The 13,096-nt window shown below is 42.1% G+C and overlaps 1 protein-coding gene across 1 annotated transcript in view; it reads left to right on the top strand.

Annotated features, from left to right (window-relative positions):
• XIRP2 (xin actin binding repeat containing 2) overlaps positions 1 to 12,824 on the top strand; it is a 150,959-nt gene extending 138,135 nt beyond the window's left edge. The window contains exons 10-11 of the mRNA XM_083153904.1: positions 5,292 to 5,425; positions 12,693 to 12,824. Coding sequence (XP_083010030.1) covers positions 5,292 to 5,386 — 95 coding nt within the window. The 3' untranslated portion in view covers positions 5,387 to 5,425; positions 12,693 to 12,824. The remainder of the gene's footprint in view (positions 1 to 5,291; positions 5,426 to 12,692) is intronic.
• Positions 12,825 to 13,096: the final 272 nt, after the last annotated feature.

Here is a 13,096-nt window from a genome sequence, read left to right as displayed (position 1 = left end):
ACGCGTGCAGACGCGCTGGCATCAAACAGGAAGAGAGCGCTGAAGGGAAGTAATGAGCGGCGGATATCCTGCCACTGGAACGCTGTTTGGAGCGCAAGCTCATAGTTGCTATGGAGATCGTTTATGAGGACCTAACGGAGCGTTTCTCATGCTGTGATGTCAGCGCTGTCTGGCGTGACAGGCTCATCCTGTGGTGAACAATAATACATGTAAAATTGATAATAACGCAAGTGTGTACAAGAAGATGCATCAAAGAGGCGATGCAACATTAAAGTGTTTAAAAACAAAACGGTGAAAAGTGTTATTAAACGGGATGCAGGATTATCAAAATGTTACAGAAAAAAACAAATACAGGCAGAGAAGACACTTCACGAACATATATAATCATCTTTAAAGTATAGCTGAGGATGAATTAAACGAACTTTCTTTCTGTGATCATGAGTTGACGATAGTCGACTCAGTCTATGTCAACATATTATTGAGGTAACTCCAGTTGTTATGAACGAGGGATAGAGATATGGAAAATAAGAATAAGAAAAAGAAAAATAAGAAGAAGAAGAAGAAGAAGAAAGAGCAAGAAAAAAAGAAGAAAAGAAATAGTAGGCACCTATGTCGGAAAGAAAGGAGAGGTGCCCTCTTGTAATTGAGTGGCATAGTAAAGACTGTATAATTACCTTCTATGGTGGTTTAAGTCAGTACTACCAGTGTCAGCATGTAATGTAGGTCCATAAATAAATTGTAAACAAGGGACAACAAAAATTAATGAAAGGAGCAGAATAGTAAGATTAGTCGGAGATGAAAGAAAGCACACCACTTCGTATCTAGATAACTCTTAGATAAATTAGAGCCATGGAATTTATAATAATCTACTCATAAGGGAAAAAACCATGAATAATGAGGGAGAAAGTAACTAATTGGAAAGGGGTGCAGGGACAGTAAGATTAGCGGAGAAGAAGAAAGAGCTCACATACCAAGAATCAAGCAATACTATTGATTATCGGTAATAGTTAAGTGTCGGATATCGTGGACATATTGAAAGTGTCCAATTCTAGAGTGGCACTGGCCGTGATCGACATGGGTAGTGTTGACACTTCTAAGGAAAAACTAATGAAAAATTAATGGGACAACATAACAAATCGGAAAGGGTAAAGGGACAGTAAGATAAGCGGAGAAGAAGAAAAAGCACACATTGTATATTAAGGGACGACTTATGTCATCAGTACTAATGTTGACTCTAATATTATGTGAACCCTTTAATGAGGACATTGTTGATGGTCATCAGTGATTCTTATCAGCCTATATCAGGTAAAGTGTCTATGCGGAGTAACTAAAAATATCTAATGGTGGACAAAGAAATGTAATAGAAGAGGGTAAAGTGACAGTAAGATTAGAGAAGAGAAGAAAAAGCACACATGTTCCCTCGTTGAGGTAAATATATACTTCTTGAGGCTATTTGAGCATCAACGACAGGAATGTAGGCAGGAGGACTAAATGCACCACAGTAGGTCAGGAGATTTTTCTTCATATAATTGGATCTATCTATAGAAAGATAGCATAGCTGAATTTATCGTTCAGGCCATATGGTTTAATACTGTTCAGTTTATGTATCCAAGTAGCCTCTTTTCTTAGTAGGAGTCCATCTCTGTCACCTCGGCGTAGCGATTCCGGAATATGGTCAATGACCATATGTTTCAGATCATTTAGACTATGACCCATTTGGGCAAAATGTTTGGCCACTGGCTGTTCATTTTCTTTGCCACTGAGGGCTTTGTTAATAGAGGACCTATGAAGGGCCATCCTGGTGCGTAATGTTCTGATCGTTTTGCCCACGTATAATAATTTGCACGGGCACTGAATCACATAAATCAAGTGTGTGGTAGTGCACGTGACAACATGTCTAATTGGATGGGACTTTCCGTCTGTCGGATGGATGAACTTAGGTCCAGTCAACATGTGTTGACAGGTGGTGCAATGTAGACACTTGTAACAACCATTGGGCCGCTGTAGAAATTCGGTTTCGGCAGTTGCGTTTATTTTAGAGAAGCCTGTGATGTCTCTGTGGACGATTTTATCACTAATGTTTCTGCCTCTGGTATGACAGATTAAGGGTGTTTTGTCACGTAAGCTCGTCAGACTGGCATCACTCTTGACTATAGGCCACAGTGCCCTGGAGGCTCTTGGGAGAACATAAGAAGTTGTATTAAACTTGGTTACAAATGGTAAAGCATTGTCTTGTTTGGACTTTTTGGTATTGGATGATAACAGGGTCTTCCTCGACATCTTGAGAACCTCCAGTTTCTGGGTTTGTAGGATATCACTTTTGTAACCTCTTGCTTCAAATTTGGTAACCATGCCGTCAAGGACTTTGGGCAAATCTTGGACATCACTGACAATCCTCGCTGCTCTCATCATCTGTGACCTTGGTAGGGCTTTCTTCAAAGAGGTAGGATGGAAGCTATTACCTCTGAGTACATTGTTTCTATCGGTCGGTTTGATGAATAAGCCTGTGGTGATATGTCCGTCAGCAAGGTTGATTTGTACATCCAGGTAGTTTATCGTGCTCAATGATGTTTGATAAGTAAATTTTATGGGGGAATCTCTTCCATTGATGTTCTCCATCAGGAGGCTGAATTCTTCATGGCTGCCCCCCCATAGCATGAACAAGTCATCTATATAGCGTGTAATTAGAAGGACTTTGCCACTGGCTTCAGGGTTGTCCATGAACATAGATTTTGTCTCTTGGAACATGTAGATATTCGCAAAGGAAGGGGAAACATTGCTTCCCATTGAGCAACCTGATAATTGCTTGTAGAAGCCTCCATTGAAAAGGAAGTAGTTTTTAGTGAGAGTTAATCTCAGCAGGTCCAAAAATAACTCATGGTTCAATGCTTGCATATTGGTGGACAGCAGGAAGGCTTTCATGGCTTGCTAGCCTTCATCATGGGGGATGCACGTATACAGACTACTGACGTCCATGACGCACAGTAGAGTGTTTGGAGGTACTACCTGGAATTTGTTAAGGGTGTTTAAAAAGTCAGTGGTGTCTTGTATATAGGTCGGCTGGGTCTTAATAAGAGGTTGTAATATCCCATCCAGGAACTGGGAGATAGGTTGAAAGATTGAGTTGCGGGCTGATATAATTGGACGCCCAGGTGGATCCTGTAGATCTTTGTATATATATATATTTATATATTTATTATTTATTAACATTATTATTTATTAACAGTTTCTTATATAGCGCATACATATTCTGCAGCGCTTTACAGAGAATATTTGAACATTCACATCAGTCCCTGCCCCAGTGGAGCTTGCAATCTATATTCCCTAACACATGTACACGCACACACAGACATTCTAGGGTTAATTTTGTTCGAAGCCAATTAACCTATCTTTATATTTTTGGATTGTGGGAGGAAACCGGAGTACCCGGAGTAAACCCATGCAAGCACGTGGAGAATATACAAACTCTGCACAGTTAGAGCCATGGTGGGGATCGAACCCATGACCTCAGCGCTGTGAGGCAGTAATGCTAACCATTACACCATCCGTGCTGCTATATAACACCAAGGCAATGGAACAGCTCTGAAAGGGAAGGCAGGTCAGAAAGAGGCAGAGTGAGGGTTCCAAAATGAAGCAACTTGAGTCATCCTCTTCTGACAGACATCAGCGATAAGAGTTTATCTTATGTAGGTGTAGGCAGGGCGCCAACCACTGGGTGTAGGCAGGGCCGGCGCCACCACTAGGCAACTTTAGGCATTTGCCTAGGTCGCCAGCCACTAGAGGGTGGTACTGAGCCGCCGAGGAGAGCAGGTACCATAGAAAGCAGGGAGCAGGTGAGTCAGTGAGCATTCCCCCCCCCTGCCACCAAACACCCCCCCCCCCCCCCGCTGGTCATCAGTGGGAATCAAGCACCCCCCCCCCAGAGCGGAGGGAGGGGGGGTTGCCTGGGGCGCAGACGTTTGCACCAGTCCTGGGTGTAGGGCCATTTAGCACTATAGATGGCTGTAGCAGACTCCATTTATAGCACAGTATTGTATGTACAACCCCTTTTGATGTTAGATCATTGCTGTTTCTATCATAACATTTCATGACACAACATATTTATGATTACTCATACTTGCCTACTTTTGAAAACTATTTTCAGGGAGATTATAGTTGGTAATAGAATTTTGCAAAGCTTCCCATTGAGGGGGCATGTAATGCTCCACCCAAAGGGCGTGTCTAGTTCCATATACTGTATGGAGAGATTGTGAACGTTGCACCTAGAAGCGTGGGTGTGTACTGCTACATCTGAGAGGATTTTTTTTTAATTACTTATATCCAAATGTGGATGAGCCCCAAAGCAGTTAGTAAGAGCTACTATACTTGGTAAAGTGCTGGGAAATGGTGCTGATGATTCAATGTAAATGTATCTATCTTTCATTCATTTTTTCCCCAAAAGTGTAACAGTGTAATGTGGCCTAGGTGAAATGAGGGAGATTGCTAGACTAATGAGGGAGGGAGGGAGATTGCTGCTATTTCAGGGAGTCTCCTGCAGAATGCAGGAGGGTAGGCAACTATGTGATTACTACAGTATCAATCAACATTTTCCTAATTAAACTGCTAACAAATATTTTAGCATGCTCCAACATCAAAATGTTATGATGTCAACATACTCTGTATAAGACCATGAGGTCAAAGGTTACAGACAAATGTATGCAATGGAGGCAAATAAATTATATGGTGGTTGTGGAAAATGTTTTCTGGTTTGTAAGCAAAAGGCAAAATTATCAGTAAGTATTTTTAAAGACAGAATACACCTCCACATGCTCCCAATTTTTACTACCTATAAACAGTGAGGACATGGCTCAGCTTTCCGAGTCTATAATTACATGCTGTAGTGCATACCGTAAGTGTAAGTAAAACTGGATGGATATCACTATTACATGGTGACAGCCTACAGTATAATGTATTTGAGAGAAACTGGGGCACAAAGAATTCAGGTCCTTGTTGTATAGCCATGTTCTAAGCAATGCCATTTCAGGGTTACATTATCTTTATTTTTCAAATAAAGATTATTGAATGCAAATTTAGATTCTACATTGTAAGGTTTATTTCAGAAATAGTCCTAAACAATATAGAATAAGATTTAGATGAAACATTGATCTCTGATTAATCATAATCAATAAAGGAAGCCAAAGATTGAATCTGAATTTCGCACTGAAAATGTGGAATTTAGAATATGGACTTATGAGTTGGATATTGCATTCATTTATTTATGTATTTGTGTGTTTATTTATTTTCCCCTATAGAAAATGCTTCCTCCAGCAAAGGAAATGTGCATCATTTGTCAAAAGAAGGTTTATCCAATGGAATGCCTGGTGGTAGACAAGCAGACCTTCCATAAGAACTGCTTTCGTTGTAAACACTGTGCAAGTACATTAAGGTGAGTGTTACTTTGCAGACTATCAGGAGCATCAGTATTCATTAAAAAAAAAATGTTTCTATTTAAAGCCCCTTTTCTTTGTCCTGTAAAAGGAGTGATTCGGATATACAGTAGATGGAGTTTAGGCATCCGTGCCAAAGTACCAATTATTAGTACTTTGCGCATGTGCAGGACCGTACTGAGTGTACAATTGGGACTAGGGTGGCCAATTCCAGGTTCAGGATTGGCGGGATCCCAGGTTTTGCCCCAAAAGTTCAGGATTTCATGCGCAGTCTAATGCCAGGCAGCATCTGAGCACTCGCTCAGACGCTGCCTGGCTGTTTTCGACACCGGCATGCGGCTTGTTTAGCGTGATGTTCACGCTGCGCAGGCCACACCGCCCATTCTGCTGCCACCCCTTCTCCTGCCTGCCCTTCGTCCACCCGCTTACCCCTCAATGCGCCCACCCGCCCTTCACCACTGCCCACCCCTTTACAAGCACCTGCCTCTTCTCCGGCTGCTGAGGAGGAGGTGCACACGACCGGAGGCACTGTGCACCTCCGAACCCACTCCACTCCTGGCCTCCTGCCCGCCAATGTAAGTAAATGTGCTGGTCGGCTGGTGTGGCGGTGGGTACAGGGACATGTCTGCGAACTAGGTATGCCAATCCTGGGATCCTGGGAATACTGGAATTGAGCATTTTTTAATCCCGGGATTGAAAAAATGCCCCAGGATTGGCATCCCTAATTGGGACCTGTGATGACAGAAGCAGAACTGTATCAGACTGTCAATGATGGACAGTCTGATTCAATTTGGGGGCAGGGAGGGGACCAGTGACTGCATCCATATCTCCCTACAAGTCATCAAAATTGTAGAGGAGGGACGAGGCAAGGATTTTCTGGCCTCTAGGTAGCAGTTGCATCATGCTGCTTGCGCTATACCATGGGTCACCCAGCCCGCCAATGGTGACAGCAAAGATCTGATACCACGTCCTAGGATGCAGTTCAGACCAGTAATCAGTATGTTAAGACATTCTGTACATTTGGAAGTACTGTATTTGAGACTAATTATCAATCAGACCCTTCTGCAACTGATATTCAGACAGCCAGATCAATGGTTTATGCCAATGCAAGAATCCTCCCATGTAGGCTGGAAATCCATGCACCTGCATGTAGAAGCATGTCCCACCAACAGCTTTCCCTTCTGCACAGTCCCTGCTCTGACCAATTTGGTGCCCAGGCAAAATTGTAGCCCCCACTCCTGCTCCCGCCCCATGCTGGGTGCAAAAGTTACTTTTCAAATTGGCATTCCATCTCCGTTCGCATGCTACAATCAGGCACAAACGTCAGCCTAGATGCACAAGTAGATGGAAGAGCAACATGCATTGACAAAACCTCCACCCAGAAATGTAGATTTCACAATCAGTGTAGGACAGATCAGCTCGTACACACCAGCTGAAGTATTATTTGGCATTTATTTGCCGTTTCAGTACTATTCATTTCAGCATCTCTCTCTCTCTCTATCTCTCTCTCTCTCTACATATATATATATATATATATATATATATATATATATATATATTTATTTAATACATTTATATGAAATAGAGTTTTTTTCCCTTTCTTCGTGGAGACCTCTTTATTATCTGAAACTAGGGACTCTAGCATATAGCTCATGGCACAGAGGGCTGGGGACCAGAATTAAACCTTTTAATGCAACCTCCTCCTTTCTAGCTGTTATAGTACAGTATGTCACCCTATAAAGGTTGCCTACCCCTCTGGTATGGCCAGGAGACTCCCAAAAATCAGATAGCCCTCCCAGCCTCTGAGATAGGTGGGAAAGTATTCCACATTTTTTCTTGTACCCCCCTCAGCTGCCCTCTTAGAGCAAAAGTTGGTGGAACTGGGGGAGGCACCCGTTGACATGACTCATGCTGATTTGCATAATTGTAGCCCCACCCCCTACTATACAGCGCATGTTTTTATGGTGCTGTTTAGAAGGGTGCGGTGCCATTATGGTGCGATTGTTTGGCCATGCCCCTTGGTCGGTTAACTTTCCTACTGACCAAACCCAAAGTAGGCATGTACACTATATGTTACAGAGCGGGGTAGCCAACTCCAGTCCTCAAGAGCTACCAACAGTTCACGTTTTCCAGCTCACCTCGCAGGCACACAGGTGCACTCATTACTGACTTACACATTTTAAAACATCCACAGGTGGAACTAAATACTTCACTTGTGATTCTGTGAGGAGACATGGAAAACGTTAACTGTTGGTAGCTCTCGAAGACTAGAGTTGGCTACCCCTGTTATAGAATATGTCTAACTCTTACTTGACATTCAAATTTCTGCTGTCTGCCTCCTAATTGCTGCATAAAATCCATATACAGGTTGAGTATCCCTTATCCAAAATGCTCGGGACCAGAAGAATTTTCAATAACGGATTATTCCGTCTTTTTGGAATATTTTTATATTTCAGTGATGTATCTTGAGGTATATTGCATTTATGTTGTATAAGCACATCAAACACATGAAATACACACAAATATATTTTATTTGAGCATAAAACAAGGTTTCAAAACATGAAACGAAGTTTGTGTACTATCTCAGGCACAGAATATGAATGCAAAGCAATCACCTTTCTTGCAGATATTTAGTGCCAGTTACATGTTATATCTTCATTAGTGCTGGTACAGATGTCCCCTGTAGTGCTTTTAGCAAAAAAATCCACTTTCTGGAATGTATGGTTTTCGGAATAATTTTGATAACGGATATTTGGATAAGGGATACTCAACCTGTATTTGTTAAGATATATCCTCAAAAACATTTTATTTTATATTTTTCACAATAATACCTGTTCTGACACAGAAAAGATAACTATAGTTCTGGGTTATGATAGGGGTTTTTGGCTGGGATCATGAACTTTCACATTTAAACTTAAACGTGCAGGAATGACTTTGACAGTGATCTTGGGAAAATGAGCTTACTATGTATTCCAATGCTATAAGGAGAAAGTTTGCTGCTTATTGCAAAATACCTAGAGCATGAAGATTGCTATGTCTGTTGACACACTCAGGGTAAGGTAATGAAAATGTAAACAGTGGTTGATTCAAAGTGTGCAGTAAATAATTTTTAGGTTTTTAGTGGGTGATTAGGAATGGAATGTGATGTCAATGGTTTAAATTGTACTCATAGCTAATGGCTTAATGTCTTAATAAGACACAGGATAGTAAAGGCCCCCATAAACTAGTCTGACTTGTCCTAAGGACAAGTCAGACTAGTTTGTCCTTGAGATTTATTGCATTAATATTCCCGGGGAGCTGCAGCAGCGGTGGGCAGCAGCGGCTAAGAGCTTGTAGCGGTTTTTGCCGTGCAGCGGAGTGGGAAGTGCTGCTGTATTTGAAAACATATTTTGAAAAGTCTGGCTTGATGCTGCTTGGCTGAATTCTCTAAGCCACGTGTGCTGAATAATTCCAGTGGCGCCAATGTGTGCTCTATAATTCCAGGGGTGCTGCCATGTATGCAATATAATTCCAGGGGTGCCACCACATGTGCCCTATAAATCAAGGGGTGCTTCCACGTATGCTGTACAATTAAAGGGGTGCTGCCATGTGTGCTGTATCAGTCTAGGGGTGCCACCACATGTGCCGTATAAATCAAGGGGTGCATCCATGTATGCTGTATAATTCCAGGAGTCCTGCCATGTGTGCTGTATCAGTCCAGGGGTGCTACCGTGTATGCAATATAATTCCAGATGTTTTGCAGTATAATTTCAGGGGTGCTGCCATATGTGCCATATCATTCCAGGGGTGAAGCCATGTTTGACGTATAATTCCAGGGGTGCTGCTATGTGAGCTGTATAAATCCAAGGGTGCTGCCGTTTGTGCTATACCAGTCCAGGGGAGCCACCATCTGTGCTGTATAATTCCAGATGTGCTGCCGTGTGTGCTATACGAGCCCAGGGGAGCCGCCATCTGTGCTGTATAATTCCAGATGTGCTGCCACGATTGCTGTATAATTCCAGATGTGTCGTTTCAGACCAGGGGTGCCACCATGTGTGCCGTATAAGTCCAGGGGTGCCGCCATTTGTGTTGTATAATTCCTGGGGTGCTGCCATTAGTGCTGTATAATTCCAGGGGTTATGCCCTGTGTGCAGTTCAGGGGTTTTGATAAGTGTGCCATATCAGTTCCAGGGGTGCTGCTGTGTGTCATATTAGTCCAGGGGCACTGCTTAGTGTGCCGTATCAGTCCAGTGTTTGTGCTATCCACATCTGTCGCTTAGCTTAGTTTTCTAACTACTGTACCTCGGTGCAACCTTTTGGCATTAAAACAATATTGTTAGCTGAGAGGTGGTCAGAATAAACTGGAAATGAGTGGAAATGAATGTTATTGAGGTCAATAATAAAATAATTCCGTGATTATAGCTTTTTTTATGATTTTTTTCAGAAAAAAAAATAATGGGCCAAAACCAAAATACGGTAGGGGGGTTTTGGCATAACCAATCCAGATCCAAAACACAAAAGAAGATCCAGATACAAAACCAAAACACAAAACCCGAAAAATGTCAGGTGCACATCTCTTCCAATAACACATAACATAAATGAATATAACCATATTAAAAATGAGTTAAAACTATGATGAAGCAAGTGAGGATTTATATAAGTATTCACCCCTCTCAGATGGTACTGTAGATCAGCAGCTTACATAATGTAGTCCTGTACCTATTTAAAATAGGCACAGTACAGTATAGAGATAAGTCCCAAATCTTATATTGGATGTCTTCTCGCCACCTCAAACTGAATATTTCCAAAACGGAATTACTTATATTACCATCAGCTAAGAACAGTTACCATCCTGATATCTCCATCACTGTTGACAACTCGACAATCTACCCTACCCCACAAGCTCCTTGCCTAGGGGTCCTCCTCGACTCTGAACTGTCCTTTGTTCCCCACATTCAAGCTGTCACCAAATCATGTTACATGCATCTACAAAATATATCCAAAATACGACCATATCTCACACAGGACACTACTAAATATCTTATCCATGCACTCATTATATCCCGCATTGATTACTGCAATAGTCTCCTAACTGGTCTTCCCAAGAACAGACTCTCGCCACTGCAATCCATTCTCAATGCTGCTGCTAGGCTATTCTTCCTAGTAATACACTCATCGTCTGCTGATCTGTTCTGCCAGTCCCTCTATTGGTTACCTGTGTTTTACTGAATTCAATATAAAACCCTTCTGCTAGCATATAAAGCTATTAATCATACTGCACCAGCTTATATCTCTTTACTTATCTCAAAATATATCCCGTCTCGACCACTCCGCTCTGCACAAGAACTGCGTCTCTCTTCTGCACGGATCACCAGCTCCCATTCACTATTACGGGCTGCTCCCACCCTATGGAATGCCCTTCCGCGCACAATAAGATTCTCCACTAGCCTCCAAGCTTTCATGCGTTCCCTGAAAACTCACTTCTTCAGGCAATCCTGTCATATTTAAGTTCTGGTGCCTGTCCTTGTGTTTCCCTCCTATATCCCTATAGATTGTAAACTTGCAGCAGGGCCCTCTTACCTCCAAGTCTGTCTGTTGTTACCAAGTTTGTTTTAACTCTGTTTACAATTGTAAACATAATATGCTGCGCTATATAAGAAACTGTAAATAAATAAATAAAATGCAAATCTATCCACTCTCTAGTGCGGAGTCCTGTTGGTGCCATATGAATTCACGCTTGAGACAAAGGGTTCCCTGTAGTGGTGAATACTGAGCTTGGTAGATATTGATTCTTGTGGGACCAAGTTATTCATCCATTAAGAAAGCAATAAAGTTATGGGGTCTGGTCTGGCCTGGGTAATGGTAAAGGTAATGGTTGTATAGCATATGCCGAACTTTGAACACATTGCAGACCCAGAAAAAAAAGTACAATGCTCACTGTGAACCAGAGAGGCTAGTCTGTACAAAGTCACAGATGACGCACAACGGGGATGAATTGCCACAGCCATACGCTTTGGTGCCTTTTTTACACAGACCCAGACTCAAACAGATGTACAAGTACTGTATCACAATTCCAAGTGTTCTGTGTACACTAATCATAACAGGAGGGGGTGTCCTGCACAAAGAGGAGTATAATGTGGGTCAGGGCTATGCTTCTCTGTGGAAAGGTTGTTTGGCCACAATTGGAAGCTGAAGACGTGTCTAGTTACAGAGTTTTTAGACCACTAGGTGTAGTGTGGAATGAAAAATGATGGCTAATATACAGACAATAGTTTTATTACAGTAAGATATGTAATCATTACAATGCAGTGATACATAGGAAACAAAAGAAGTCTAAGATGCAGTATTATACGTTTAGTTCAATGATTCTGTTGTGCAGACAGTTCCTTGATATTACAATGTAGCAAGGAGGACTGGATTGACAACCTATGTGGGTACCACAATTGGGTGATTGGGCGATGACTCCCAGTCCCCCGTACTGCAATCCAACCTGTCTCTAGGCTATCCTATTCCTCAATAACATTGAGGAACCAGTAAATATCAACTGGCAGGGTTGCTGGATTCCATCCCCTGCCAGAGCTCTCTTTTGTCTGCACATCTTCTGCACCATGTACAGCATCAGAACTATGTGTGTGATTCATGTTGGTTTGCAAAGCACATTTGGTTTGATAATGGACAAAACCATGTGCACTGCAGGTGGGGCAGATGTAACATGTGCAGAGAGAGTTAGATTTGAGTGAGTTTTTTTGTTTCTGTGCAGGGTAAATATTGACTGCTTTATTTTTACACTGTAAGATGGATAGCAATTTGAAGTACACCCCCACCCAAATCTAACTTTCTCTACACATGTTACATCTGCCCCACCTGCAGTGCACATGGCTTTGTCCATTATCAATTCACATAGATACTGTACATAAGTAAGACAAAAAGGAGGGGGAGTGCTGGCGCTCTCGGTGGAGATGGTGGTGGAGATGGGCTGATGTTGGAGAACTGGGAGCAATAACTGTAGGCTGAGTGTTGTGGATAGGCTATAGCCTACTCAGCCTACAGTTATTGCTCCCAGCTCTCCAACATCAGTCCATCTCCACCACAAGCATATACTTTAATATATTGACTGCCATAAACCCCAGGAGTGCAGGCCGCTAAGGGTTTATCCTCCAAGCACTGTGTAAACACCCCTAATCTGTACTGTACCTAAGTAAAGTGTTGCAGTTAAATAAACATTTATACAAAAAGTTGGCTCCAAGTATTTGAATAATATTAAGATTTTTTTTCTCTTCTCCACAGTTTAGGAAGTTATGCATCTCTTCATGGAAACATATACTGCAAACCACACTTTAAACAACTTTTCAAGTCCAAAGGAAATTATGATGAAGGTTTTGGATACAAACCTCATAAAGCGCTATGGAACCCAAACACCCAAGCTAAAGATGTTGACCCCGCAGTGGAAAGGCAAAGAAAAAATAAAACTGAGTCAAGCAAAGCTAGTAATTCTCAAAACCTTCCAACAAGTGGAGAGCAGGACATTTTAGATGATACCAACTGGAAGCTCTCCAGTGAAAGAGGTAAACTGAGCATCTCATGGCCTCCATCAGCAGAGAGTTCTAAGCAGAGTTCGACAGTAGAGAAAGTTATAGGAAACAGGCCAAAATGGCCTCCAGATGAGGATATGAAGCATGTTGATGGGGTAA

Source organism: Crinia signifera, chromosome 7, assembly GCF_055691185.1.
Source record: "Crinia signifera chromosome 7, ASM5569118v1, whole genome shotgun sequence".
In the NCBI taxonomy this organism is placed as follows: domain Eukaryota; kingdom Metazoa; phylum Chordata; class Amphibia; order Anura; family Myobatrachidae; genus Crinia; species Crinia signifera.
Note: the sequence above shows the minus strand (reverse complement) of the source record. Positions and strands in the feature narration are given on the sequence as shown.